The 25043-nt window shown below is 48.2% G+C and overlaps 1 protein-coding gene across 5 annotated transcripts in view; it reads left to right on the top strand.

The window, feature by feature from the left end:
* LOC135919962 (homeobox protein ceh-30-like) overlaps positions 1 to 24234 on the top strand; it is a 229996-nt gene extending 205762 nt beyond the window's left edge. For all 5 annotated transcript variants that reach the window (XM_070529310.1, XM_070529309.1, XM_070529308.1 and 2 more), the window contains 2 exons: positions 17852 to 18095; positions 22024 to 24234. In XM_070529310.1, the coding sequence (XP_070385411.1) occupies positions 17852 to 18095; positions 22024 to 22546 (767 nt within the window). In that variant the 3' untranslated portion in view covers positions 22547 to 24234. The remainder of the gene's footprint in view (positions 1 to 17851; positions 18096 to 22023) is intronic.
* Positions 24235 to 25043: the final 809 nt, after the last annotated feature.

Below are 25043 nucleotides of genomic sequence, written 5' to 3'. Positions count from 1 at the left end.
TTAAACACGTTCATAGGAGGAAACGGCTCTCCGTTGCAGTGTGCGTTGATTCGTTGCAGCTTCGTTGCTGAGATGCTGCCTCCACGGCACACATCTCAGCAGCGCTCGCACACGAAGCTCTTTTTTTCAAAACACGCCATGTGCGCATCGTCGAAGCAATCATTCTTCATCTCTGACTCGTCATCGCTCGAGTACGAGGCAGAGAATGAGCACGAGACCGCGCACCTGACGAATGCACGTGCTTCGAGCGTGTGTCATTAAGTTTTGTTGTTTCGAGTTACGCTTATTTCCGTGACTCTGCGGGCAGACGAAATGAATGTGCACACATGTGTGTGTGCGCGCACGTACACAGACAATACACACACACGCACACACCGGAAGTGCGTAGTTGCCTCGTGCCGCCTATGTGTAATTGCGGTTGTCTTTGTTCGCGAAGCGCGGGAGTGCCCAAATACGCCGGCCGAAATGTGAATGGCATAATCGCGAAGGTTTCATGTTTTCTTCTTCATCTTCTTGCGAGATGAGGTAAACTGCGTGGGTGCGCATATGCGCATCTCGAACACAGCGAAGAAACAATGAGGTGCATTGGGCATGTACGCACACAATCTTGTAGCTGCATCAGATTTTCATGGCTTTGTGCGGAAAGTGCCTCTAACCGCAAAGTAGCGCAAATGAACAGAATCACAAAAAAGAGTTCGCTTGCTCTTCTTACGCTCCCTTGCGACTGTGTTTATTTGCGGTATACTTTCCGCTAAAATAAACGTTAGCTATGCGTTTACATGAACCTCATAAAGTCCGGTCGAGTCGGTTTTCCGAGTCGAAGTACGCTCGTGTCGGGTCCACGTAAACGCTACTGGATCGACGAGAGCGATCGAGCGTCGACAGGAATAAATAAATAAATAGATAAATAAATAAATAAATAAATAAATAAATAAATAAATAAATAAATAAATAAATAAATAAATAAATGCGTTCTGAGGTACGCTCTGACGCACAAGGGTTGACTGTATAGCGTTCGGACTTCAGAACTCGGTTTACGCTAGTGCAGAGCGAAGAGGTAAGAGGAGAGATAAAGGAAAGACAGGAATCTTACCTAGAGTGAATTAGGTTGAATTACCTGCACGAGTGAACTGAAGCGCTCAAGGAATGTAAAAGAGGCATACTCACTCGCGAATACAAAAGAAGCGGAATCGCGCGATGGCATAAATAAATAATAATAAATCCAACATTCAAATGTACAGATTGAATCCTAAGCACCGCATCAACTTTTTTTTTTTTTGCGGTGACGTCCCTACTACTCAGACTTCTGAGCGTGACAGCCTATTTGTACCGGCAGAAATAACCAAATGGAGTCTCAGTGCAAGCATACTCAAAACACAAATCGTCGTTTGCAGTCCAATACATGTATATACTATCCGCTCAGAAGACACACACCTGCGTGAATGCAAAGCGATAGATGGCTGATTTCGTCCTTCTTTTCCTACTTCTTTCTTCAGAAAATATCGGGAATCGGCAGCTTTCTACGCAGCAAAGAGCGCCGATTAGGAATACTTTCATCTTCTCACTGCACACGCTCGAAATTGACAATGTGCGGCGCCCGAGATTCGCTTCACTCACTTCATTCTCCGGTCTGTCTCGCCCAATGTATGCACCGGCTTGACTGAACGAACACTTAGTTTCCAGTGCCGAGTAGCAAACTCGATATCTATCTTCCGGTTGACCTCCCTGCCTTTAGTATCTCATTTATTCCAAAAGAGCCCGGCGTGGATGTATATCTAATTTCCTATCTTCTTCGTTATATATATATATATATATATATATATATATATATATATATATATATATATATATATATATATAGAGAGAGAGAGAGAGAGAGAGAGAGAGACTGTCATGAATTCGCAATGCTTGTAGGCGGAAGCAGTTATTGCCTGTCGTAGTACGATTTCATTCCGACGACGTGGACGATTTCTGTTCGATGCCGCCGTCGTGATGAGGTTACTTGACCTTCTGGAGCAACTTTGCATTTCAGTGGACTAATTCGGCGAATTATAGCTTCTCTCTCTTTTGGTGACACTCGGTAGAGATGCTAGCAAATAGGCCTCACTGATTCGTCGACAATTATCCGATGTTTGGCAATAGATGTCCGCCGGACTTGGCCATTGAACGGTCCGAGATGGGAAGCTCCACCGCACGCAAGAAATGGCGCTTGCGACACTGCAAGCACGTAGAATGCGCATTTGCCTTCACTTCTCGTGTACTGCGCGGGGGTCCGAAGTCGTTCGCTAAGTATATGGGATGGCTTCACATTTAGCCTGCATAAAAGTTCCGACAAAGCAAGCATTTCATTTCAGCTACTTCCCCGAAGGCATTACATTGATTCTTACTGATTATGGCGGTGCCCCCCCCCCCCCCCCCAATACACTTAAACTAGAATAATACGTGCACGTCGGCAATCACTTGTACAGGACGGATTTAAACGCCCGGGCGATACATACGTTAGCGTCACCAAAGTCGGCGGCATGTGTTCGCCTGTCACAGTGGGCCGTGTCGGACACATGATTTTAATGCGAGCTTCTGGCATTGTAAAAGCACGAGGAACGAGCAGTCGTTCAGATTCGGGACGTCGATTTTTCGGGTCATCATGCGTATTTTGTATTCGTGGTTTCGCAAGTGGCGTCTGTTGTACAGTGCGAAGTCCGCTATAGCTCATTACAGACGCGGCAAAGCTTTTTGACTGAAACTTAGCCTCTGCGCAGAGCACAAATGGGAAAGCACTCAACATTCTCTCGGGCATGTATAGTGCATTCGCCTCCTCTTCGGTACTCACGACAGCGTAAAATGGGCCATGATGAGGCAGCAACGCTGGAAGTGGCGTGGTGGTGGTCAGCGTATATGTATCACGAGACGCGGCCGTAATCGCTGCGCTGAGCGTGTAAGCTTCCTGCCTCGCGTGCGACGGAATAAATCCTCGTCCCCACGCGTCTCGCTTGAGAGAGGGATGGTGTAGAGAGGGGAGGGGAGTGAAATTAAAGCGTCACTGCGGCCTTTTAGGGCCGAAACAGAGAGATATGCGCCAACGAGAACAATTGGACGTTGTTGAAGGGCTGAAAGAACAGGAACTGCATTTTTTTTCCCCTGCGTGCACGCGCGCGACAAGAAAGAAGGGGAAGCCCGCCGTGGCACATACACACTCATCGCGTGCGCGGGAGAATGACGCCGGCGTCAACCGGAAGCGCAGGGAACAGGCAGGAAGTGACGAACGCCCGGGTGAACTTGTGGCTGCCACTTTACGTTTTGTGTTCCCCCTCGCCATTCGTCTTTTAAGCTTCTTGTATGGTGGGACTATTACGCGGGACTAAATGCTTGCAGGTTGGGGCGCACAGACGTGATTTGCTTTTCGTTTTATGCTGCAGCTCTGAAGCGTACACACTAGAGAACCCACTAATACTACCCACTAAATTGCCTTTCTTTTCTTTTTTCGCTATGTTAAATGAAACATTGTAGTCACGTTGTACGTCACGAATGTTGTACACAACCGCGATATTGGAAACTTTGGCAACATACTTGTGTGTGTGTGTACGTGCGTGCGTGCGTGTGTGTTGCTGCTGCTAAGAAACTTGTTTGATAGGCGTTTATCTTTCACCACAAGAATGCGCCTTTTCCTTCGCAAAGCGATGCCCCGGTGGCACCAAGGCAATTCCGTCATAAAGCCTATGGCGCGGGCCAAAGCAACCACCAAATAATTAACGTTTACGACCCTCGACGAGGCTCTCTATATTTGCCGTTTCTGTTCGTGGGATGAATCAATGCGCCGTGCGTGTGACGTCCGCGCTCTCGGTGTTTCATTGAGATTGCCTTAAAATGCGGTGAGTATCGGCGGCCGCCTCGTATACCGTGGGTTGTTTCGAAGATCGCTTAGTCGATGAGCATGTTTGCAACGTTAGAGGGTTGTTGTTCTCTCGCGTGACAGATCGTGTAGAGAGAAGAATGTTCGACATCTACGCCGCTTCGCTCTATACGATGTCGCATTCCAGATACATGCTTCTCAACCGGTTTCGTAAAATAAAATGAGCAAACGAAGCGATCTCTAGTGCATCTCGCCACACCGCGAATCTCTCCAGCCGTCACATGAAGGGGCGTTCCGAATTAAGTACGATTCAGCACTTGTACGCGTATACTGATCAACCGCGTTCTTATGCCTATATAACCGCACCTCGCGGGCTGTGCTGTGCGTTATCTCGCGACGGAGGCCAGCTCGGCTCATTTCAGACTCGTTGCCAAAAAGAGCCCATAAACGTCCGGATGGGCGAGTTTGTTTGCGGCGGTAAAACTGAAATACCCTCGCGTAATTCCTAACGCGCCTATATAAACGCGAGCATGCAAGCGGCCTTCCCGGACTGGATTATATCGTTTCTAGAAACATCCAGCAGACCTCCCGCGGGCAGGCATCGTTCGCGACGCTTTACACTCCTTTTACGAGTGCTCCTGCTGATAAATGATCGGCGAGGAGGCTATTCCACATAGGCGATTACTTAACGTTGCCCTATGCAGCATGTAGAATCGTTAGGGTGGATGGTTAGCGCGGTAACTTTATTGCGAGGTCGTCGCGGCATGTATCTATAGCGTATGTAAGGTTGAGGGGTACTGCGCAAAACTTTGGGCTGTTTCCAACGCCGAAGGATATATATATATATATATATATATATATATATATATATATATATATATATATATATATATATATATATATATATATATATGTACGTTAACGCTGAACATGCGTCTCTTAATTTGTCGTCCACCAGAAAAGGTCGTTATCATTCTTTTTTTTCCTTACTTACTCAGCGCATTATTGGGGTCGAGAGCAAACAGCTGGGGCAGAAAAATACGGCGTTTAAGTTCTATAACAAAACAGTAAAATAGTAATGGTAGCGGCAACAGCACGTGTCGTGTTTTAGCATTTCTCACTCAGTTACGCTATTAAGCAGAATTCCTTGATAATATTGATTATTTCGAACTCACTCACTCAAATGCATTTTACAATCGCCGTTAAACTGTTCGACACTATACGGCGATTCAATCAAAGACTTGGCCATTCCCTCAATGTCTAACATGGACAATAATTATCTCGCTCGTTTAGACTTATACACAGTCGCGCGTAGTCAGTGGTCATCCGTTTGAGGCCGCTCAACCGCTCTCACGAAACCACCCTCACGAAAGCAGCGGGCACGCCTCCCACAGACGAAACAGCAAGCAGCGTTGACGTGCTAACTGCAACCATTATGACAATGACACGACTGGCGGCGATCAGGAAAATTACTCTGCGGATCATCGAGGGGTCCCTGCTATACGCACACACGTCGTCGTGCTTCCAGGCGCTCATAAATAAAGACCCCTTATATGGACTCGGCGGGCCCGCTCCACGGGGCGCGCAGTGTCGAGCAACTTCTGTACAGCGCGTATGCCGCTGTTAAGAGCTGTGAAGACGCCAGACGCTGTTCTTTATGACGGGGGAGTCGCTCTTCCACGCCCCGCGGAGCGTGGTTGCCTCTCCTCCCCCGTAACGCTACTCGCACTGCAAACTGGCTTCCCTCACCTCCGTAGTACAGGCGGAGTGCGCAAAGATACAAGCGATCGGCCTGCATGCGCTCGGAGCAAACTGCGTTCGTGACAGGCATATAAGGGCCTGAGTGGAGACTTCGCGCGGGCCTCATGCGCCGCGCGCGCGAGCCCCCTACCTTCGCGCTTCTTTCCTTATACCTTCTTCATTTTCCGCCTTTCCGTGCATCCCAATAAACACGGAACGATTTGCCTGTTAAACGAGCCGGGCAAGGAAGCTGCTCTCGAGTTGATCGCCGCTCCCAGGTCAAAGGTCGCCAGAGTCGTTTAGCCATCGTATACGTATAGTTGGGCGATATCGCGTGGGCTAGATGCAGCTTCGGGACACCCGGTGCACTTGTTTGCACAGTCACGTTCCCCCCGTATACCTCGCCAAGTTCTGACGCGCTCCCCACTTGCAGAGAGCGCATCACTTGGCTTCTATGCTCCTCACGTTTGTACGCCGAACAAGGTTTGGCATGCTACCCGCTGGCCTTCTGTCAAGACGCGTACATGCGGCGAGTCCTTTCCGCGCCACGAAGGTGTAGTTTCCTTTTTTTTTCAGACGCTAATCTGAAGTTGCGATTAAATTTTGTTTCTGATTCAGCTACTCGAGCCTTTAAGGGAAGACATTCTAGGCGTGAAACGACCATCGCCTCTGGCGGCCGCCAGCGGGGAAAAATTTGTAAAGGGTAGAAGCGGCAGCAATATGAACATATATATATACTGCCAACTGGGCTTTCATTTTGTTCGAACTGTGTATGTTCACACAGTATTCAGAGTATTGTTTCGAAGTGTCAGCACACAGGCTAGTGGAAATGGATGCAAGTAGATGTCACGAGGGCTTCAAAAATGCTGTGACCAAGCTGTTTTGCGCTCGAATATGTAACATTGTGATAAGGCGAGTTCGCTGGTTGGACTCCATCATATGGTCACCGCTGGTCAATGCGTCGCCGATCGATCGAGCTCCATGATTTATGTCAGTGGTGTGAACAGAGTAGCTGGAAGCGTTATAACTTAGTGATGTTCGGCTACTTGATTAAAAAATTATGGGGTTGTACGTGCCAAAACAACGATCTGATTATGAGGCACGCCGTAGGGAAGCACTCCGGAAATTTCGACTATCTGTGGTTCTTTCACGTGTACTTAAATCTAAGTACACGGGTGTTTTCGCATTTCGCCCCCATCGAAATGCGGCCGCCCTGGCCGGAATTCAATCTCGCGACCTCTTGCTTAGCAGCCCAGCACCATACCGACTTTGCAATCATGCCGGGTGGCTGTTTGATATTGCGCCTTCTTTTGATTCTCAGTTTTTTCCGCGTTTGCCGTGTATTATGCATGTTCTCAATAAACCACCAAACCCACCGTGGTTACTTCGTGGCTTTGGTGTTGGGCTTCCAAGCACGAGGTTCGCGAGATCGAATCCCCGCCGCGGCGGCCGCCTATCGATGGGGGCGAAAACAACCGTGTACTTAGATTTAGGTGGACGTTAAATAACTTCAGGTTGTCAAAATTAATCTGGAGTCCTCAATTACGGCGTGCCTCATATTAAGATCATGCTTTTGGCACGTAAAACCCCATAATTAAAAATAAAAAATAAACCATCAGTTGACGCACGCGCTCGTGTCGTCGCTACTTTTCCTTGTCTATAAGCCTTCTTTCGGCGTGCATCAATAACGTTAGTGTTTGCGCGATCGCGGAATTTTCAAATTTAGTAGCGATTAAAATCGTGTGGTGGTATATAGGCTGGGTTTATTCCATTTCTGGAAAATGCACTTCGCTCGCGTCTGAATATATAGGGTCTACAAAGCGATAAAGCAGATAAGAATCAATGAAAGGGTAATGGAAAGTCGAACCTGCTGGCTGTAAAACTGCTCTTTGTTCTTAATTCACGCAGCCAGCCATGCACATCTGAAACCAAGAGCATACGAACGAAACACAGCGGCAGGCGCAGATGCGTGCCCGCCTGATGCCTTTTCGTTCACGTCATATTCATTCGCTGGCGTCGCCTACAGCCGTAGTTATCTTGGCTACGCATCGCCTGCTCTTGGTTCGCCATCTACGATCGCCCTCGAAACCTTCGAAAACGAAATTTTCTTGCATACCTTGCATACAGGTCGGAATTAAGAGCTGTTGCATCTGGAAAACACCAGATACAAACGCGCACTGCACCTCTCAATTGCAGGCTGCACAGCCCTATTATAGACTTTCAGGAAATGGAGCATTTTTTGTTCACTTAGCTTCCGCGGGTATACCGTGAACTGGCGATAGTCATGCGCGCCGTACACGCGCGCGCACAGTTAGTCGTATACACGCGAACAGAGCTGCTCGACAGCTCTTCCGTGGACCGCCGATGCGTGTGCGCACCTCTACGCGGTTCGGCATATACGAAAGGCACGCAACGCAGTCTCTTTTTCTTCGAAGGTGGGGAGGCCAGCGCACTCCGCGGCCGAGTCTTGCGTTGGCTCGTCTCGACTACCTGGCGCCACGTCCGCAGACGTATATATGAACCTCGTAAAGGCGGCCGGCCCAGAGGTGCTCGTAAAAAAACAAGCGCCCGCGACGCCACCGCCGGGTCCGCTGAGAGGCTCCCAAAACGTTTGGCGTCTGTCAGGGAAAAGCCGCGGCGATGATGCCTCCCCTGCAATTACCCCGCAGCAGCGGCGGTGCGCGGATCCCATGCAACGTGTGACGCCTGGGAACAGCGGGCACACACACGCACTCGCGGCGGCCACTGGAAGGAGTCGCACCGGTTAGAGCCTCAACCCCGATCTCCTTGGGTTGGCAGAGAGCACTCATTCCCAGGCTGCATTTGCGCGCATCATTTTCGGCTGCGTTTTGTATGCACGTATACATACGGTATGCCGTATACAGATGCGGCGGCCACAGTGGGAATAGCTGCCGCGCGCGGTCCGTTTTGCCCTGGCTAAACAGCGCGACGGAAGCGTTTAGAGAAATAGACGTCCGCAAGGAGGACAATGATTAGCGGTATTAACGCAGATGCGAGCTGGCAGAGAGATTCGCGAGTGGGCGTGCACGTCTTACACGCGTGATAATCTAAATGAGAATTAGAAGAATTGCGGTGGAGGGCTGAAGGCATGCATTTTTATGCAGCGTGGTAACGTGCACGCTCCGCTTTTTGTTCCTTTTTTTATGTTTGCATAGCTGGGCATACGTCAGAAGATTCAGAGTTGAAGTTTCATGAAGATTCATCGCTTGCCGCAGGACATCGAGCCGAATTGTTCATCTCTTGGAATATGCAGACACCTTGCCGTGACGCTCTCATTTATCACCCCAGCGTCGCCGACACTCGCGGCTATAGTGTTGCGAAGAAAATTGCACTGGCATTGCAAGCTTTGTCGCTCGTCTGAGTGTTACGCACCGAGCGTTGCGAAGCTCGGCTTGAGCAACGTTGGCGTTTCTAATCTCGACTGTAAACACCCCCGTCATTCGGATCTTGCACATTTCGGCGTATTCGGATCTCGAACACTCGTGTTTTGGATCACGGCGAATGTGCGTTGCGTGCCTATTATTTGGCTTCCACCGCTCGCTATAGGCTGTGTGTTCTGGTGCTCCTTTCTGTCGGATGTGGAAAGCTTCAGCGCGAGTTGCCCATCGTGAGCAAGACCAGAGATTCCAAGGAAGTGCACAGCAAAGGCAACGAAACCTTTCTTACAGCCTTTAATACAGCCTTTACAGCCTTTAATATGACGTGGCTCGAGCAAAAAGTATTTCTCTTTCTAACGCTCCCTTTCTCGCGCACGAACACAGTTCCTAAGGTTCCCTAAACATCTACGCGCTTACAGCCAGACGGTAGAAAGAAGCCCCGCTAAACCGAAAGCTGACACGCGGTGGGCGTGCGCGCCCGGTCAGTCATCTGTCCGTTGCGGCCACGTGACGTCCGTGCGTGCTAATGCCGATGTGTAAGCTCCGGGCGCAGAGGTCCGCCGTGCAACGCTGTATACTCTGCATGGCGACGCGCTCTGCATGATTCGGAGACCCGGCATGCACGTGCCGTGCGAAAGGCGGGCGCCGACATGTATGCGCGCGCGCGAGCGGAAGGTGGGGGGGGGGGGGGGGGGCAGCGAGAGGTGTGCGTGGGTCAGCCGTCGAGTGTTTATGCAGGTCAAGTGGAGACGCGCACTCTAGTGCGCGTGTCCACATCGCCAAGGTCGCGCGGGCACCGTCTACATAACCGCGCCGTCAAGTAATAACGCTGCGGTCGGTGCATGACATGCGACAGCGCTGTCGTGTATATACGTACCGTGTCCGCGAAGAACGCGGTGTAGGCGTAGTTTTCCTTCCGTGTGCCTATGCGTATGCCTCGAAAAATAAATAAAACCTATACGATTGCAGTCTAATGAAAGATGATCTCGGTTCCAGGTTTTCCTTTCTTTATTTATATTTTTTTTTGTATGTAGTCTTTTTTTCTCTCTCTCATCATTTACAGCTCGCTAACGTTAACTGCGCATTAAGAAAATCATACACTATTGAAACTATGTGGTTTGAGTTATTACGCGTGGGCAAAGAGCACTAGCGTACAGGCTTTTGTCAAAAGAAACGAAGATAGTGCGCACATGACCGCACGTTCACTGCGGGACTTGTGGCATCGGAACTGCTTGAAAGCTGTGGAGAGGAAAGCAAACTCTCGTCTGATATCTGTACTCCAACGCTTCCTAGTACTAGAACTTGCATGGGGTCGACGATACACGACCAGTAACACTCATGTGCTTTGTTTCTTTTGACAAAGGCCGTGCCTCCCCCACGGCTTTTTTGTCGGCTTCCTGTGCTGTGTTCGGTGCTGGGGGGGGGGGGGGGGGGCCGTGGTCTGTTCGTTCACTTTCTGCGGTGGCACGTTTTCCCGGTGCGTCATCTCATCTTTAAGGAAGGGAGGCGAACACGGGGTCGTCAAACGCCTCGATGTAACCATATCTGTCATGGAGGGAAGCATCGCTGCCGGACAACCTGGCACTTACCGTCTGTATTGCTCACTCACCCTCTAGTATTCCTCTCGATGCCCCGAATATATTTTGCCCCCGATGCCACACGGTGACTTTAGCTGTGATCAAATACTAAAGAAATGGAAGCTCATCTCCACGGCATAACAGGAGGTTCTCCCGACCTATTATGCGCGACCTTGTACACTCGCACACACTGCATAATAAATCCGCACAAAGGGTTCGTCATGCGTGGCAACATTGTCCGAGAGTCTGGCGGCATAACAAAAGTGCTGTCTTTCGGGAAGGTCTCGTTTCATGTCATCCAACTCTCCGCGCTTCCGTACGGCGAGCCGCCGCACGATGCAGCAGGTGCGCGCTTTCAAGCGCCCGCCAAAAAGCACCATTACAGATGGCCCTTTATTTATCCACGCGCAGTTGTACGTGTGCGCCGATTTGCCTCGTGCAAAGAGGAAGCCGCCACAATGCGAAACACGCCAAGCGCGGCTAAAACGTTTCGCGCATTATTTTTTGGATATATATATATATATTTTCGTCCGCGGCAGGCGCGCTCTTGCGGAGTGCACCTACGCTGGGTGATGCGCTCAACACCGAGGGCGTTTTGGTCCATCACTGCCAGGGGCGTAGCCAGGGGGGGGGCTTATGGGGCTTCAGCCCCCCCCGAAATTTTTTCGTGCTGTCCATGCACCGCCGACCAAAGCGACCCCTGGCGCCGGAAATCACTCTATATTTTGTCTAGAATGTCTTTTTGACGCTCGAAAAGAGATTCAACCGCGAAGATTGCGAACTCGGGCTGGATTTCGTGGCAACGCCCATACACCGGCAGTCATATAACGCCAAGCAGTCCCATCCGAGCACAAAGTTTCAAGGGCGCTTTGATGGTGAGCGGGCTCGCCGCGGCATCTCACTGAGGCCACGGAATCTATGGAGCGCATGGATATCAATTGCGAAACTTTATGGGTATAAATCTCATAAACTCTAGATGTGAAACGTGCATTGACATTTCCAAAGTTGTGCTTTAAATTTTCAATTGCGGAACTTTGTGGGTTTAATGTGGTTATAAACATTTGACGCCAAAGATCCATTGACTTTTCTAAAGTCTTGCATCGGAACATACAACGAGACAAGCCAAATCAACACACTAGCAGACCAGTTGACAAAGCACGCAGCGAGGTCCAATGAGACGATGCGTTGGGGTAGTTCATTTGTGCCGTCATGTCACATAAAAAATTACCAACATTTTTTTTAACCTACGCCAGAACATCCATGTCAAGACACTAAAGCCAGCCAAAGTAACTACGTTCTTATTTATTTTTTTCTACTTTGGCTTTTATTCACCAAGGACACATTGAGCCTCTTCAATTTTTTTTTTTTGTTCTCGCTACCCTACCCGCGGGCTGCCAGAGCGAGCCAGAGCGCATATGTTTTTCTCGTATGGCCCCGACCACCGCGCGGTGCACTTCGGTGGGCGTTGGGTTTGCTCTGGCCGAGTGGATTTTTCCCTTACAGAGTTTTGGAAGCTTTCTGGCTAGCAGACGAGCAAAAAAAAAACAATGGTCGCTCGCCGCCATCACTGTGGGGACTCGAAGGATAGCACCGCGTTCCTTGAGCGGAACCTTTCCGGAAAGTCTTGTTTCGCCGGTGTAGGATACTGAGCAGTATGCGTATATGGTTCTCAATGGGCCAATCATCTCATGTTTTCTTCGGTATTAATTCCGTAGCCCCATTAGGTGCCCGATGTAGGCATTCCATTCTGGCCAACATACTTTCCTATGCGTTCTTTTTTCATTTCGGTGCCTCTGCCCCACAGAAAAAAAATACATTGTTGCGGCGCAGCGAATTGTCGCATGGTGAAAGTTCGATTTTGATACTTCTTTTGCGGAAAGTAATGGGCGACGGGACGCTTCAGTTTCCGGATACGTTTATTGTATTATTGCGAAAGCAATTATATGGACACTCCAGGCGCATTCCTGCCGTCGCCGTCGCCCTCATGTTTCGTATAAAGTCCAAGGGTGATAAAATCGTGACTACCCCCTGCATGCTGTATGTGCGAGTGAAAGCGTAGGAGGGGAGGTGGAGTGGGTGAGCCGACGATGGTGGCTCAGTCTTGTGTGCGCAAAGGAGAAAAGCGGGGAGCAAGCGCGCCGCCTTCCGTCGCGCGCAATACATCGGGGGGAGTGGATGGAATGGGGGCGGAATCTAGGATTCTGTGAATGTATGATTGTGCAACATGTTTATTTGCCTTGTTTGACGCATTACATACAGTTACTTTTTCTTACATACGTAGACTCATTGGAGACCTATACGTATACTTAGATATCTCGTTGCGAGGTTTTGTGTATACATGCAGTGAACTTTGTTTCCAGTGACACTTTTTTGTCCTTTGTCAAGCCGTATTTTCGCATTTGTATATGCCATTGTATCTTTGCATTTCTAATGTACGAGGGCGAGTCAAATGAAAGTGAGCCTACCCTAACCGCGCAATAATGGTTCGGTTCATTATCTGCGAGGCATGCGCGTAGGAGAACGGCATGTCTCATTTACAAAAGTGGCACGCAGGTATGAAGATAACTGTTCTTTAATGCTCTCATACACTGGGTTGAATATGGTTGCGTCGCATGGTGGACACTTCAAAAGTTTAACAGCTCGGTGTCGCGAAGTTTTTGACAGCTAAAGGTGTTTCCAAAACAGAAATTAATCGCCGTATGGCTGCCGTTTACGTTGAACATGGCATTTCATTGACCACTGTGAAGCGTTGGAGCAAACGGTTTAAAGGACATTGTAAAGACATTCCAAGACCGGGCCAAAACCATCGTGCAATCACCTCCCACACAATTTCAAAGGTTCATGAGCTGATGAAACAAGAAGGGAGCATAAGCATCGATGAACTGGCAGACCGTCTGAACATCAGTCACGGTTCGGTTCACGCCATAATTCATGAGCTTCTCGGTTATCGGCTCTTTGGTGGCAATGGATCCCCAAGATTTTGGTCCACCGCGAGAAGACGGAGAAGTTCCGCGCTGCCTTGACTCATCTGATCGGGTATCACAATAAGGATGACGACTTCTTGTTTGAATTTGTGATTGGGGACGAACCTTGATGCCACTACTACGAGCCTGAAACAGGACGGGAAATCTTACAGTGGAAACATACGAATTTACCACACCCAAAGAACGCAAAGGCCATCATTTCCGCTGGAAAGGTGTTGTTGACTTTTTTTTTCGGTCGTCAGGGTCCATTACTGATAGAATTTGCTAAATCTTGAGAGGCTATCAATTGTTTCCGGTATTGTGAAACGCCAGAACGGCAGTGTGTCGCAATCAAAAACGAACAACGTGGAAAATTGACGAATGGGGTCATCTTGTTCCACGACAATGCCTGTCCCCACGTCGCTTATGTGGTTAATACAAAACTGGCAAAATTCAAGTCAGAAACGCTGCAGCATCCGCCATACAGCTCAGACCTCTCACCTTGCGACTTCTACATTTTGGGGCAGCCGAAAAAACAGCTCAAGGGAACCAGATACAGACTTTTTGAAGCAGCAACCCAAGGAGTTTTATAAGACGGGAATCACGCGACTCGTTAGTCAATGGGACAAATGTCTAAATTCTCATGAAGACTACTTTTAAATAAAGTACCCCGTTGTTGGCTCACATTCATTTGACCTGCCCTCGTATATCTTGCAGAATTCCTGCGTTTTATACGTGCCCTCTGTTGCGACTATGATTTCGGTGCAATTACTCACGATACACGACCGGTGACAGCTGCTCCTGCGTAATACATTAAAACAAATTACAGCGTCATTGAGATTTTTCACTGGCCATTGCATATATACAAGAATGTAAGCACGGTTCTTGAATGACAAAGTTTCGTTAACATATTTGTCCTCAACTGGTTCAGTTCATTGCCTTTTAATTTTTCATATCAGTGGCATGCACTGCTTTCCTGGGTTCGAACTGATGTAGTTCTAAAGTTCGTGTGATATTTTCTTTACCTAAATAGACAAAAATATGGAAGCATTGATACCAGTTATTTTGGGCAAAATGTTTGGCACATACGAGTATATTCTTTTGTGAAAAAATACATATTTTATTGTTTTGACTGTGCGTAGCGTTCAAGAATTCGTTTGCAGCATCTTTGGAAATGACAATGAGGTTATTATTCATGGATTTGATCCCTTGAAAAATTGTTTAAGAGGAAGCCTTAGCTCGGGCCCAATCCGACGCGGCCTATTCAAATACTTGTAAAACGCAGAAACGCTTTTCTTAGATTATCCTGCTAATCGCTTTTGTTGAAATTCATTGCATTTGAGAGAGAAAGTTAAATTCTAGTTCTGTTGGAAACACAACTTCGATTTAGGGCCTGAATTTTGTTTAAAATATTTTGAAAAATTCGAAAGTTTGAAAAAATAGGAGCACGACGTTTACAAAGTAATAGCTATGCATGAAGAACAGACATTGTGGTTCTGTAAACGGCATCTATTATAACAGTCAAAACGGACAAGTTTGCTATGTCAGTTTGTATCTTACGTGAATTGGTTACGTTGTGTACAAGGGTTCTGCACAAGCCGTATTTCCACAATACTAATTTTTTTTAGATTCATGTGTAACATATCCATTTTGTCCACTGTAGATTTACTATTAGATGCAATTCACAGAATCGTGATATCATTTTTCATTGTTGAGTCACGGAGTTTTAAACTTGATAGTTTCGTTTTCTGAAAATTTTCGATTTGGCCAATTTTTAATAAATAATTGACCACCTAAATGAAAAATTCGAAACCAGTAGTCACTAGAATTAAACTTCTTGTAAATGCAATAAACCTCCTCAAATTTGGTGAAGTGGTTGCAGAGAAAAACGAATTCCCCTTCTACATGTACTTAAATAGGAGAACCCGAGCTAAAGCTTCCTCTAACAAAATTGCTGGCTACGCCACTGGCCCCCTGTATATATATATATATATATATATATATATATATATATATATATATATATATATATATATATATATATATATAATATATAATATATATATATATATATATATATATATATATATATATATATATATATATATATATATATATATATATATATATATATATATATATATTTGTTCGGGGAGGCTACGCCACTGGCCCCCCGTATATATTTATATATGTATATATATGTATGTATATATATATATATATATATATATATATATATATATATATATATATATATATATATATATATATATATATATATATATATATATATATATATATATATATATATACGTGGGGCCAGTGGTGTAGCCCCCCCCGAACAAAATTTCTGGCTACGCCACTGATCACTGCGTGATAGCGCGGCTGTGCTGGGCCCCCGAGCACCCGACGACCGCTGGCCAGATATGACCGCAGCTTGAATAGGGAGGACCAACGACACGGAAATGCACAACGGAAGCGTGGGGCAGTTATTGATGCTCGCATACTCCGATGCTCCGCGTTTGGCGCCGTGGTTGCATGCGCGACAGCATCAGCTTGCATGCTACGCTTGTTGGGCAGCCCATATGGCGTATGCAGTGCAAGGCTGTCATGGGAAATTTCTCTTGTTCATAATATTACCCCTTCAGGACCAGGTATTAGCCTTCGTGCCGACATGCAGCGAGCGCTTTGTTTAACTGCACTGTGTCAGATGACATTGACACTAAGTGCCACAAAGCAAGTCAAGGCTATGTGTCAATATATGTAAGGATCTAAATGCGTACGTGAAGCGCTTCCATGATGTGGCCGAGGAGGGACCATGGCTGCATGCTGCGGATTAACGAAATTTTTCGTCCGAATAAGAACTGTTCGTCTTCAGCCGGCGCCCATCGTTGTCACCTGGTTGGCTGTCACAGTTAGCCGCCACCTGCTTTTATAAATATGTAAGACAATTCGTGAGCGCGCACAAAACGGTTTTGTGCACAAATTTGTGATCAGTTTCCCGAACCACCTGCTACGTTTGAGCATCACATCCTTCTTCAGATTTAAGTTGTGTTATGGTGCTTTACGTGCTAAAACCACGATCTGATAATGAGGCAAGCTGTAGTGGGGCACTGCGGAATTATTTGTGTGCTGATAGCGCCTGTGCCGCGTGTCATGTGTCTGCGTTATCGGGCGCTCTCGCCCTGATCTCTGAAACGTTGTCTGTCCGTGATGTCACTTGTCACATGAGTGCTTGCTATATAGATATGCTGCTTGCATGAAATAAAGGTTGTTGTTGTTATCATGCCGGGAGGGGAGCCAGGCTCAGTTCCTTCCTGCCCGCTGCCCGGCTGCGCTAGGCATCCGGCTAGGGTCGAAACACCACGATTTGTACCACCTGGGCTTCTTTAACGTGCACCTAAACCTAAGTACACGGGTGCTTAGACCTCGTGCTCAGCAACCCAGCGCCATAGCCACTAAGCAGCCACGGCGGGTACATCATTCTTTCTAGGAGAAGACGAGGCAGAAGAAGAAGGCGCGACATGCATGTATATATAACACTACACTCAAATGCTCAAAGCTAGCTAATTATTCATAAGGACGACCGGCTTAAATGCATAAAGAGCCTGAAGGTTGCCAACACAAGCCGATGTTCCAGAAGCACGAACAAGATTTCGGTCAGAAAAAAACTCATCCATGAATAAATGAAATCTTATGTGGACGAAGCGATATCGAAGCCGACTTGTGCGCGTGTCACCGATACTGCGAAGGGAGCATGTATACTTTCGCACTTTCGCTCGTGCTATTGTTGTCCACAAATCCCACAGCGACGTGTTTTCAAAGCGTGGCTGCAAACAATAGCCTATACATTGCTGCCGAAGGTGCGAGCTAGCTAGGGTGGCACTATGGTGAACTATAGGCGGCATCGAAAAAGCTGAGAAAGATCGATGGCGTCACCATCTGTATTTCACTTTGGGGTTATTTTATGTCATATAGCTATATACCGCGCTAACGGCAATCGGTTTGTGTTCTACTAGCCTATCAATCTATCTGAAGTTAATATTTGCTTTTTTTGTTTCACTTGAAGGCATGAAACACTATGTGCCTCTTTGTTCAGCCTTCTGTCGTGTCGACTCCTGTACGTCCTGTCCGTTAATCTACATGCTGTACGTTATACAGTAAGCATGAGCCAACTATGCTCAGATGAAACCGTTGTTTAGTAAGCACCTCTCCGCGGCATTATGATACGCATAAATGTACGTCATTGCTTTTTTTTTGTTTTCGTATTGTGTTTATCTCCCCGGCACTAATTATTTGCCCTGTTGGCTCTGGCTACCACAGGGAGCGAGTCCCCGGAACGAACGCTCGAGTCGCCCCCTGGAGGCGGCGGCGGGGGTGGCGGCGTGTGCTCGCTGAAGATGAAGAAGCAGCGCAAGGCCCGCACCGCCTTCACAGACCACCAGTTGCAGACCCTGGAGAAGAGCTTCGAGCGCCAGAAGTACCTCAGCGTTCAGGACCGCATGGAACTGGCCGCCAAGCTCAACCTCACAGACACACAGGTCAAGACGTGGTACCAGAACAGAAGGTACGCCCCGCTTGTATGTGTGTGGATGCGCATGCGCGACATACGGCACCTAATAGCTGATTGACTGTTGGAGCTGAAAGGGAGAGAGATAGAGAGATAAAAAAAAGAAGAGGCAGGGAAGTTGAACGTCTCGAAGCAGCGCTGCATGGGGTTATGGGATACGACTGTTAGTGGGCCGTTACAGGTTAATTTAGGCAACAGCTGGGAATCGAAAATGCCTGTCTATGCTAAATACGATGGTATTCAGCAGACTCTCCACTCCCTAGTGACCCTTTGAATGTTGTGAAATATGGAACGGTGGCATGGCAGGGCATTTCAGAGGATACATTAAGTAATTCTTAAAAGCGGTGTATTTGAAGTAATATTTTTTACCCTGGAAATCACATAGTTCACGGCTGTGGGCTTCAAATATTGTGCGATAATTGCCACGAAAGTATTGAAATAAATAAGTTTGGATACCTAAATTTTAAGTACGGATTAAATTAACCTAAAGCACTTCACCTTTTCTTTCTTCACCGCCATGTACGTCTTATGCACTGTTTTTAAACCTGAAACATTACAAATTTTACAAACGAAGCTTGGCGTGTTTGTTGAATTGGTTTCGCTAGCGCAGACATCGTAATTGTGGAGTTGAAACCAATGGCTGCTTAAGGCATGTATGCGTTTAGCGGTAATGATGAGGCTGCAGGACTTGCTGGGTGAGATTTCAATTGTCCCCAAACTCTACCACGAATTAAGTTCCCCGTATAGTTTTGGCCCACAGCATAGACGGTACGTACACAGAAGCATTGTGGGGAAATAAATGACAAATGTAACGCCAGTGCATCCGCGCCATGTTTTGGCAACGTATATCCCGAAACTAAAGAGTTATATATTCTCAATATTCTTCCGTAATGATGGACACGGCTTGAGCACTGAATTGATTATGTTCGAGAATTGCATGCGTGCTCAAAGTACTAATAAAAATTCATGATAATATTAAGGTAAATAATGAACTCACCGACAATTATACCAAAATTCCTGAAGCCCACTGGCATGCATAATTTCTGCCCAAAAATACCCTCTTTATTTCTGCTGCGTTCCTTTAAGAAATTATATATATATATATATATATATATATATATATATATATATATGTCTTTCCTGAAGTAGCCGCCGTTACAGTGACACAAAAGCAAGGGTGACGAAGTCACGACAACCTGTACGAGGGGCCATTCAAGTGTAATAATAAACGCAACGCCCGACGCTTCGCGAACAAATCACTGGCTACTGACGATGGCAGATATCTTTAGTTGTCTAAATTAGCTGCGTATTCAGTGTTCCCTTGTCCATATCTTCGATATTCGCGTCACCAAAGTGGGCGTGCAACAAGTGCATTCAGCAAAGACGTAGAGGTGAGCAGCAATGCTGGTGGCGATATCTTGTGACGCAGTGTTTAACCACACCGCAACGCTCCCCGAAGGTAAATTTCAATCACAGACTCTATTCCACTTATCTGTTGTTCCACGTATCCCGAATGCACCTGTGTGGACTTTCTGGAGCGGTGCAGTGGCGAAACACAAGTTCCCGTAAGTTACGCGGTTCATGACAGCGTCACAAGCCACCAGGCCTTCGCTGTTCCTGGATACGTGTCTCTGTATTCCGGCATACGTGTGTATAGTGTACAACTCCAACGTGCTACACTGCACGAGTCGACAATTCGACGTGACTCTTTCACACGCGGGCTCACCCCACCGTTCTGAGGGACGTCACATAGCCGTTTCGCGGTCCCATATACGCGTTAGCTCGCGTTTTCGATGACAAAAAGCAAGAGTGCGATGCGGTGGTGTTCGCCGCTGCGGGGCGCACCAGTCAGCGAGCAAAGGTAGAGTTACTGTATATGCTACCGTAGGTAGCATATGTGCTACCTGCGGTAGCACATACAGTAACTCTAAGCAAAGGCGACCGCAAGCGGCCTCTTCTTGCAGAGCTTCCAGGCTCCGAAAAAAGGGGCGTCTCATTTCCAGCTTTCCGTGCCGCCTTTAATTGTGTCTCGCCAAAGCGCCTGCGCGCTCCCGCGACTGCTCTTAGCGGCAGGAAGTATGGTGCCTGAGCATCGTGGGAGACGCGTCTGCTCGAGGGCATGGCAGGAGAGCGCGCACCCTTCTGTCGCCGCTGCAGAGACGTCGCCCTAAACAGCGCCCGCGCTCCTGTCAGGAATCGCTTAGCCAGAGATATATACGCGCCAAAGCACGCCCCCCCCCCCCCCCCCCCCCCCACCCCACCCTGTCTCCTCTCGCTTTCTCAGCCGTCCGCTAAACGGCTGCCGCGCTGCACGTTGCATGCGCCGTGTGTCTCTGTGTCGACGCCAAAAAAAAAAAAAAAACTGACAAGAAATACGGCGAGGTGGCCGCGCACGCGATGTATGTATCTGCGCGCGCGACGCGGCGCTGGACGGCAACTGCTGCTCCCCGAGATGCATGCGCGTCGGCGCTCGCTCGTGCGCGGGAAAAGAAGAGCGGGGGGAGGTTGTGTAGCGTTCCTCTAGCCGCGAACCCCCCGGAAAGGCGCTCGCAAATGAATGACCGCTCATGACCGCAAACCGTATTCAGCAGCAGCAGCGTTTTGGACGTTTCTTTTGTTTTCGTCTCCGTTCGCCGCTATCTCTGCGGCGCTCACGTAAATGACTTCCGCCGACACTGCTGCCGTGTGTACAAAACGAGCGTTTAGAGCGTTTAAGCCGAGACCGCCCTTCTCGTGCGTATTTTGTTTCTTTAGTACGGTGTAGTAGAGAGATCTTAGAGGAAAGAGGAAACGAGAAACCATTTGTGAGTCTGGTTAATTTTTTTCAGACGTCGCTTCGCCGGTTTTTCTCTCGCCCTCCGCCCCCTTTCTTTCATTCACTCCTCCTCTGGCTTTTTGTGAATGCGGTTAATTAAGCTTGCTTTATGGTCCGGACGATGCATGCACCGGTTCCCAGACGTTGGGCATCTGCAACGCCGGCAGAGCCTGACGCTCCCTTGTATAGGGTGCATGGACGCGTGTTCGGAAACAATGTGCTGACTCTTCGAAACACCAGTCTCCATTTTCTTTTTCTCCTGCGGTCCCTTCAATGCTTTGCAGGTTCGCTCCCTGCATGTTTAGAGAACGGGTAATTGATCACAGTGCTGATTTACTACAGCAGGAAAATCATCGGCGGGTATTGCTCTTTCGTGCTAAGAACCCTTGTTTCACTCATGCTTACACTAATTTCTTGCACGTTCGCTGTAAGTCTTTTTCAATGGTGATTTACACTGATACACTGCGTGCGCTCTAAGAAAGATATTTTGAAATTCGGTGAAACTGCGTGTTTCTTTTTCTTCCTTTTTTAAACCTCATTGAAGCATGTCCGAGCTGTTATATTAATTTTATTGTTGATAGTTTCTTTGAGTTTAGCGATACTGCGCTAACCTCGTGCTTTCACATTTCATACCGTTTAGATAGCGGCATACACATACATACGGTCGTCAACGTTTTTACAGAAGTTTATCGCGGAGAGTTACTGGCTGCCATGGGCAGGTATATTGTAGCGATGCCTTTTCCCGATGACAATACCTCTAGGCACTTCCCGCGTTCGTGAGTGGTCAAGCGATGCTCCGCACCCGACGGAACTTGGAAAGCGGCCACTCACGAACGCGAAAAGAGCCGAAAGGCATTGGTAGTCGCAAAAAAGCATCACTACAAAATACTGGCCACTCCGCAACGGCACGCGGGCCCTATACACGTTGTCATTGCCAGCAATCACTGCGCGAACACTCAATGACACCAAATCCGCGCCTCGCACGGTCTAAGTTCTGGAGTCCCAGCCCTCGTAATCTTCTTCAGTGCACAAAAGAGGATTCGCCTACATACAGAATACGCGATTCGTGCATTTGAGCGTCTGCCAACGCTTCTTTTCACCCACGCGCAGGACGAAATGGAAGCGCCAGACGGCCGTGGGTCTCGAGCTGCTGGCGGAGGCCGGAAACTACGCTGCCGTGCAGCGAATGCTCCAAACGGCCCCGTACTGGTTGTCCAGCTACACGGGCCTGTCGCCGCAGTCCTCGCTAAGCACTATGGCGGCGTTGGACCTCTACTACCGGCAGGCCGCTTTGCAGAAGCCCATGGCGTACCGGCTCTACCCGGGCGCTCCGCCGCCGCCGGGGGTTCCGGCCGGGGTCGCTCCACCACCTCCCCATCACGCCCCTCCTCCGCCGGGAGCCTCGAGCAACGGACTGCCCGCCTCCGTGGCCGTCGTGCCGCCACAGATGCCGCCGCCGTGCTCGTCTTCGACGGCGAGCGCTTCGCCGTGCTCGACGGCCAGGCCGTCGTCTCCCGCTGCGCCGTCTCATCCTCCTCTCCCCACGACGTCGTCGTCCTCTTTGTCGTCGATGGCGGCGTCCCTGTCGTCTTCGGTGTCATCTTTCCGGCCGACGAGTAGGGAATCTTGTTAGAGGAGACCAGCGCCAGTCGCCCGCTCCATCGCAGGTTTCCCGCACTGACGCACCTCCTGCACCTCCTCCCACTCCTTTTGTAGAAAGCAGAAAATATTCCCACCAGCTTCGACCGTTGTCTCGCTCTTTGATGCACTGCGAGAGACTGACTGAGAGAGGGACGGAGAAAAATGGGAGGATGGTGAGCTCTGGAAGCGGAAAGTCTAGTCGTTACACCCACGGAATGCGAACTTTTCACTTTTTTTTTTCTCATTTGCCTAGCAAGAGCGAGCAGAACCACCGATCTGAGCCATTACCCAAACTTCGAAGAGCTTTCAAAACATCAAAGAGGAGCTTCTTGCGCGATTCATTTTACCGACGGGTGCATGTTTCCCGCGGATGAGAGGCTTTGCGCAAAGGACAGTAAGTTGGCGCGCAGCGGGTTGTCAAGTGGCATGGAAGTGATGCTTGCAGAAAAGTTCTTTTGCCACCCGACAACTTACTGCCGGTCACTTTGCTGCCACTGACGCGAAGCTTTTAATCCGGGAGCAGATTTGCCGACGGGTATTAGCTAATTCGTGCAAGCGGCATGGTATATATAGTGCAGTAGAATTGTAAATTCTGCTGCATTTGAATTTCCCGTGTAAGCATGACGGTGCTTGTGAACAAAAGAGCGTAATATGGTGGCGTATGGCTAAGGGCATGACACATTACGTGGGACAGTATTTCCGCAGGGGTGCTTAGACCAAAGTCAAACTTTAGGAAGAACGCCTTTACTGTTTGGTAGCTCTATCCCACGCATCCAGCATTGCTTGTTATTTTCAATCGTGTACGAACTCCCACCATCTGCACCTTCCTTTAGCGAGGCAGTCTGCCAAGGAAGCAGTTACGAGATGGTGACCTGGCGCCCTGGTTAAAACAGCATTCTTGCGCACACATCTTTGCGTATGTTGTTCAGGCGTAGATCGGCGGCACATTTCAGCTGCGAGTGAATGTGTTGAAATTAAGCAAAAAGGTGCGTTGGGTTCAGATGTCAGTGGCTAGCATGGCTATGGCCGACGTGTAACTTCTAACGCATTCCACGCTTGAGGGCAATCTTCCCGCGTTGTGTAAATAACCGAAAGAGGAGAAAAGCTATAGGAATATCGGCAGTGGATGTGATGACTTGCCGGAAGCAGCTTGGTATTCTATGGCGCGAGCCGGACTTGTTTACGAGTGCGATATCTGTTTGCTGAGAACTGTGTGCCGCAACGCCGGTGCCGTGCTTCGAACTCGCAGGACTGTTTGGAACAGTTTCGTGAAAACACTGAGTGCGTGCAAAAACTGAAGAAGACAAAGACGCTCTTATACGATGGCGCCTACGGACAGCAGCGCCCTCTGCAGCGACGTAGGCTGACGTGAACCCTCTTCAAGCGGCATTCCTGACCATCCCCCGTCAACTTGACAGACCTCTGACGAGACCACCGTATTACGAACGCAGCTGCAATTGTCCTTTCGCCGTACTGCTTTTGTTGCGTTTTTTTTCCCCCTCCGACGTGAGATCGCGTCAAGGTGTGCTGTGCGCTCTTGAACAGTCGCGCACGTTTTGCGAAAGTGACTATGGGCGACGCGGGAAAATAATCATGTGCCGCCATCCTCGTGTAACATTGTGAATTGAAGCTCCTGTGTACGGCGCACCAGAACGCGCCCTGTGTAATATAAGTTTGTAATCGCGCGTAGATATGGCAATTAAAAAATGCTAATAAGGCGAGCAAAAAAAAAACAGTTGTGTTGGAAGCTTGATTTCGTGAACGTTATATTTTTATATGTATAGTTACTCGTCTTCAGGGGAATAAGTACAGTATTTTCATGTTGCTTAGCATAACTTGCAGTAAGTAGTAAATGAGCAGTGAGCCTTAGCTGCGGTTAGCCTGTCTGAAAAACCAAGAGGTATCAAAACACTCCTTCGGTTTCACCCCTCGACCGCTTCCCTCGGTTCCCTTCAGGCCAGTAAACTACATGGGATTGCCGTACTGCAGCGTTAACGCAATGTCAAGCACGTTTGCAACGAGCGAAGTATTCAAAATTAAACTGTCCTGGCTTCGTACCTCTCCCCTATGATACGTGGTTGATGAAATAAAAATAACTTTCACGGGTGGCACGGTTGCGGTAGCATTAATGTAGCCCCTGATCTAGTAACGTTTCATATAATCGATTGTTGTTTTAATGGTGATCATTAAAAAAAACATCGAAATTATAGGTCGCAATTCATGGACTCAACTCCTTCAGCATGGCTGGCACGAAAGGAATATGCGCTGTGCAGGAAAATTGACTCGGAGGCTCTATAACAAATCCACTACAGTGTACTAGAATTCACTATTTCACTGCTGCTATGCACAACAGAGGAACAACGTTCTGTTATTCCACGTTTTATTTTTATTTATTTTTTAGCTGGGAAGGCATCGAGCCCATCGAAATTCATCGAAGAATATGCGTGCACTTGAATGCCACTCGTTCTTTTTGTTGTTATAGCCTGAAA

Source organism: Dermacentor albipictus, unplaced genomic scaffold (genome assembly GCF_038994185.2).
Source record: "Dermacentor albipictus isolate Rhodes 1998 colony unplaced genomic scaffold, USDA_Dalb.pri_finalv2 scaffold_20, whole genome shotgun sequence".
NCBI classification, from domain to species: domain Eukaryota; kingdom Metazoa; phylum Arthropoda; class Arachnida; order Ixodida; family Ixodidae; genus Dermacentor; species Dermacentor albipictus.
The sequence above is the reverse complement of the archived record's forward strand: the minus strand, read 5'-3'. Positions and strand labels throughout refer to the sequence as shown.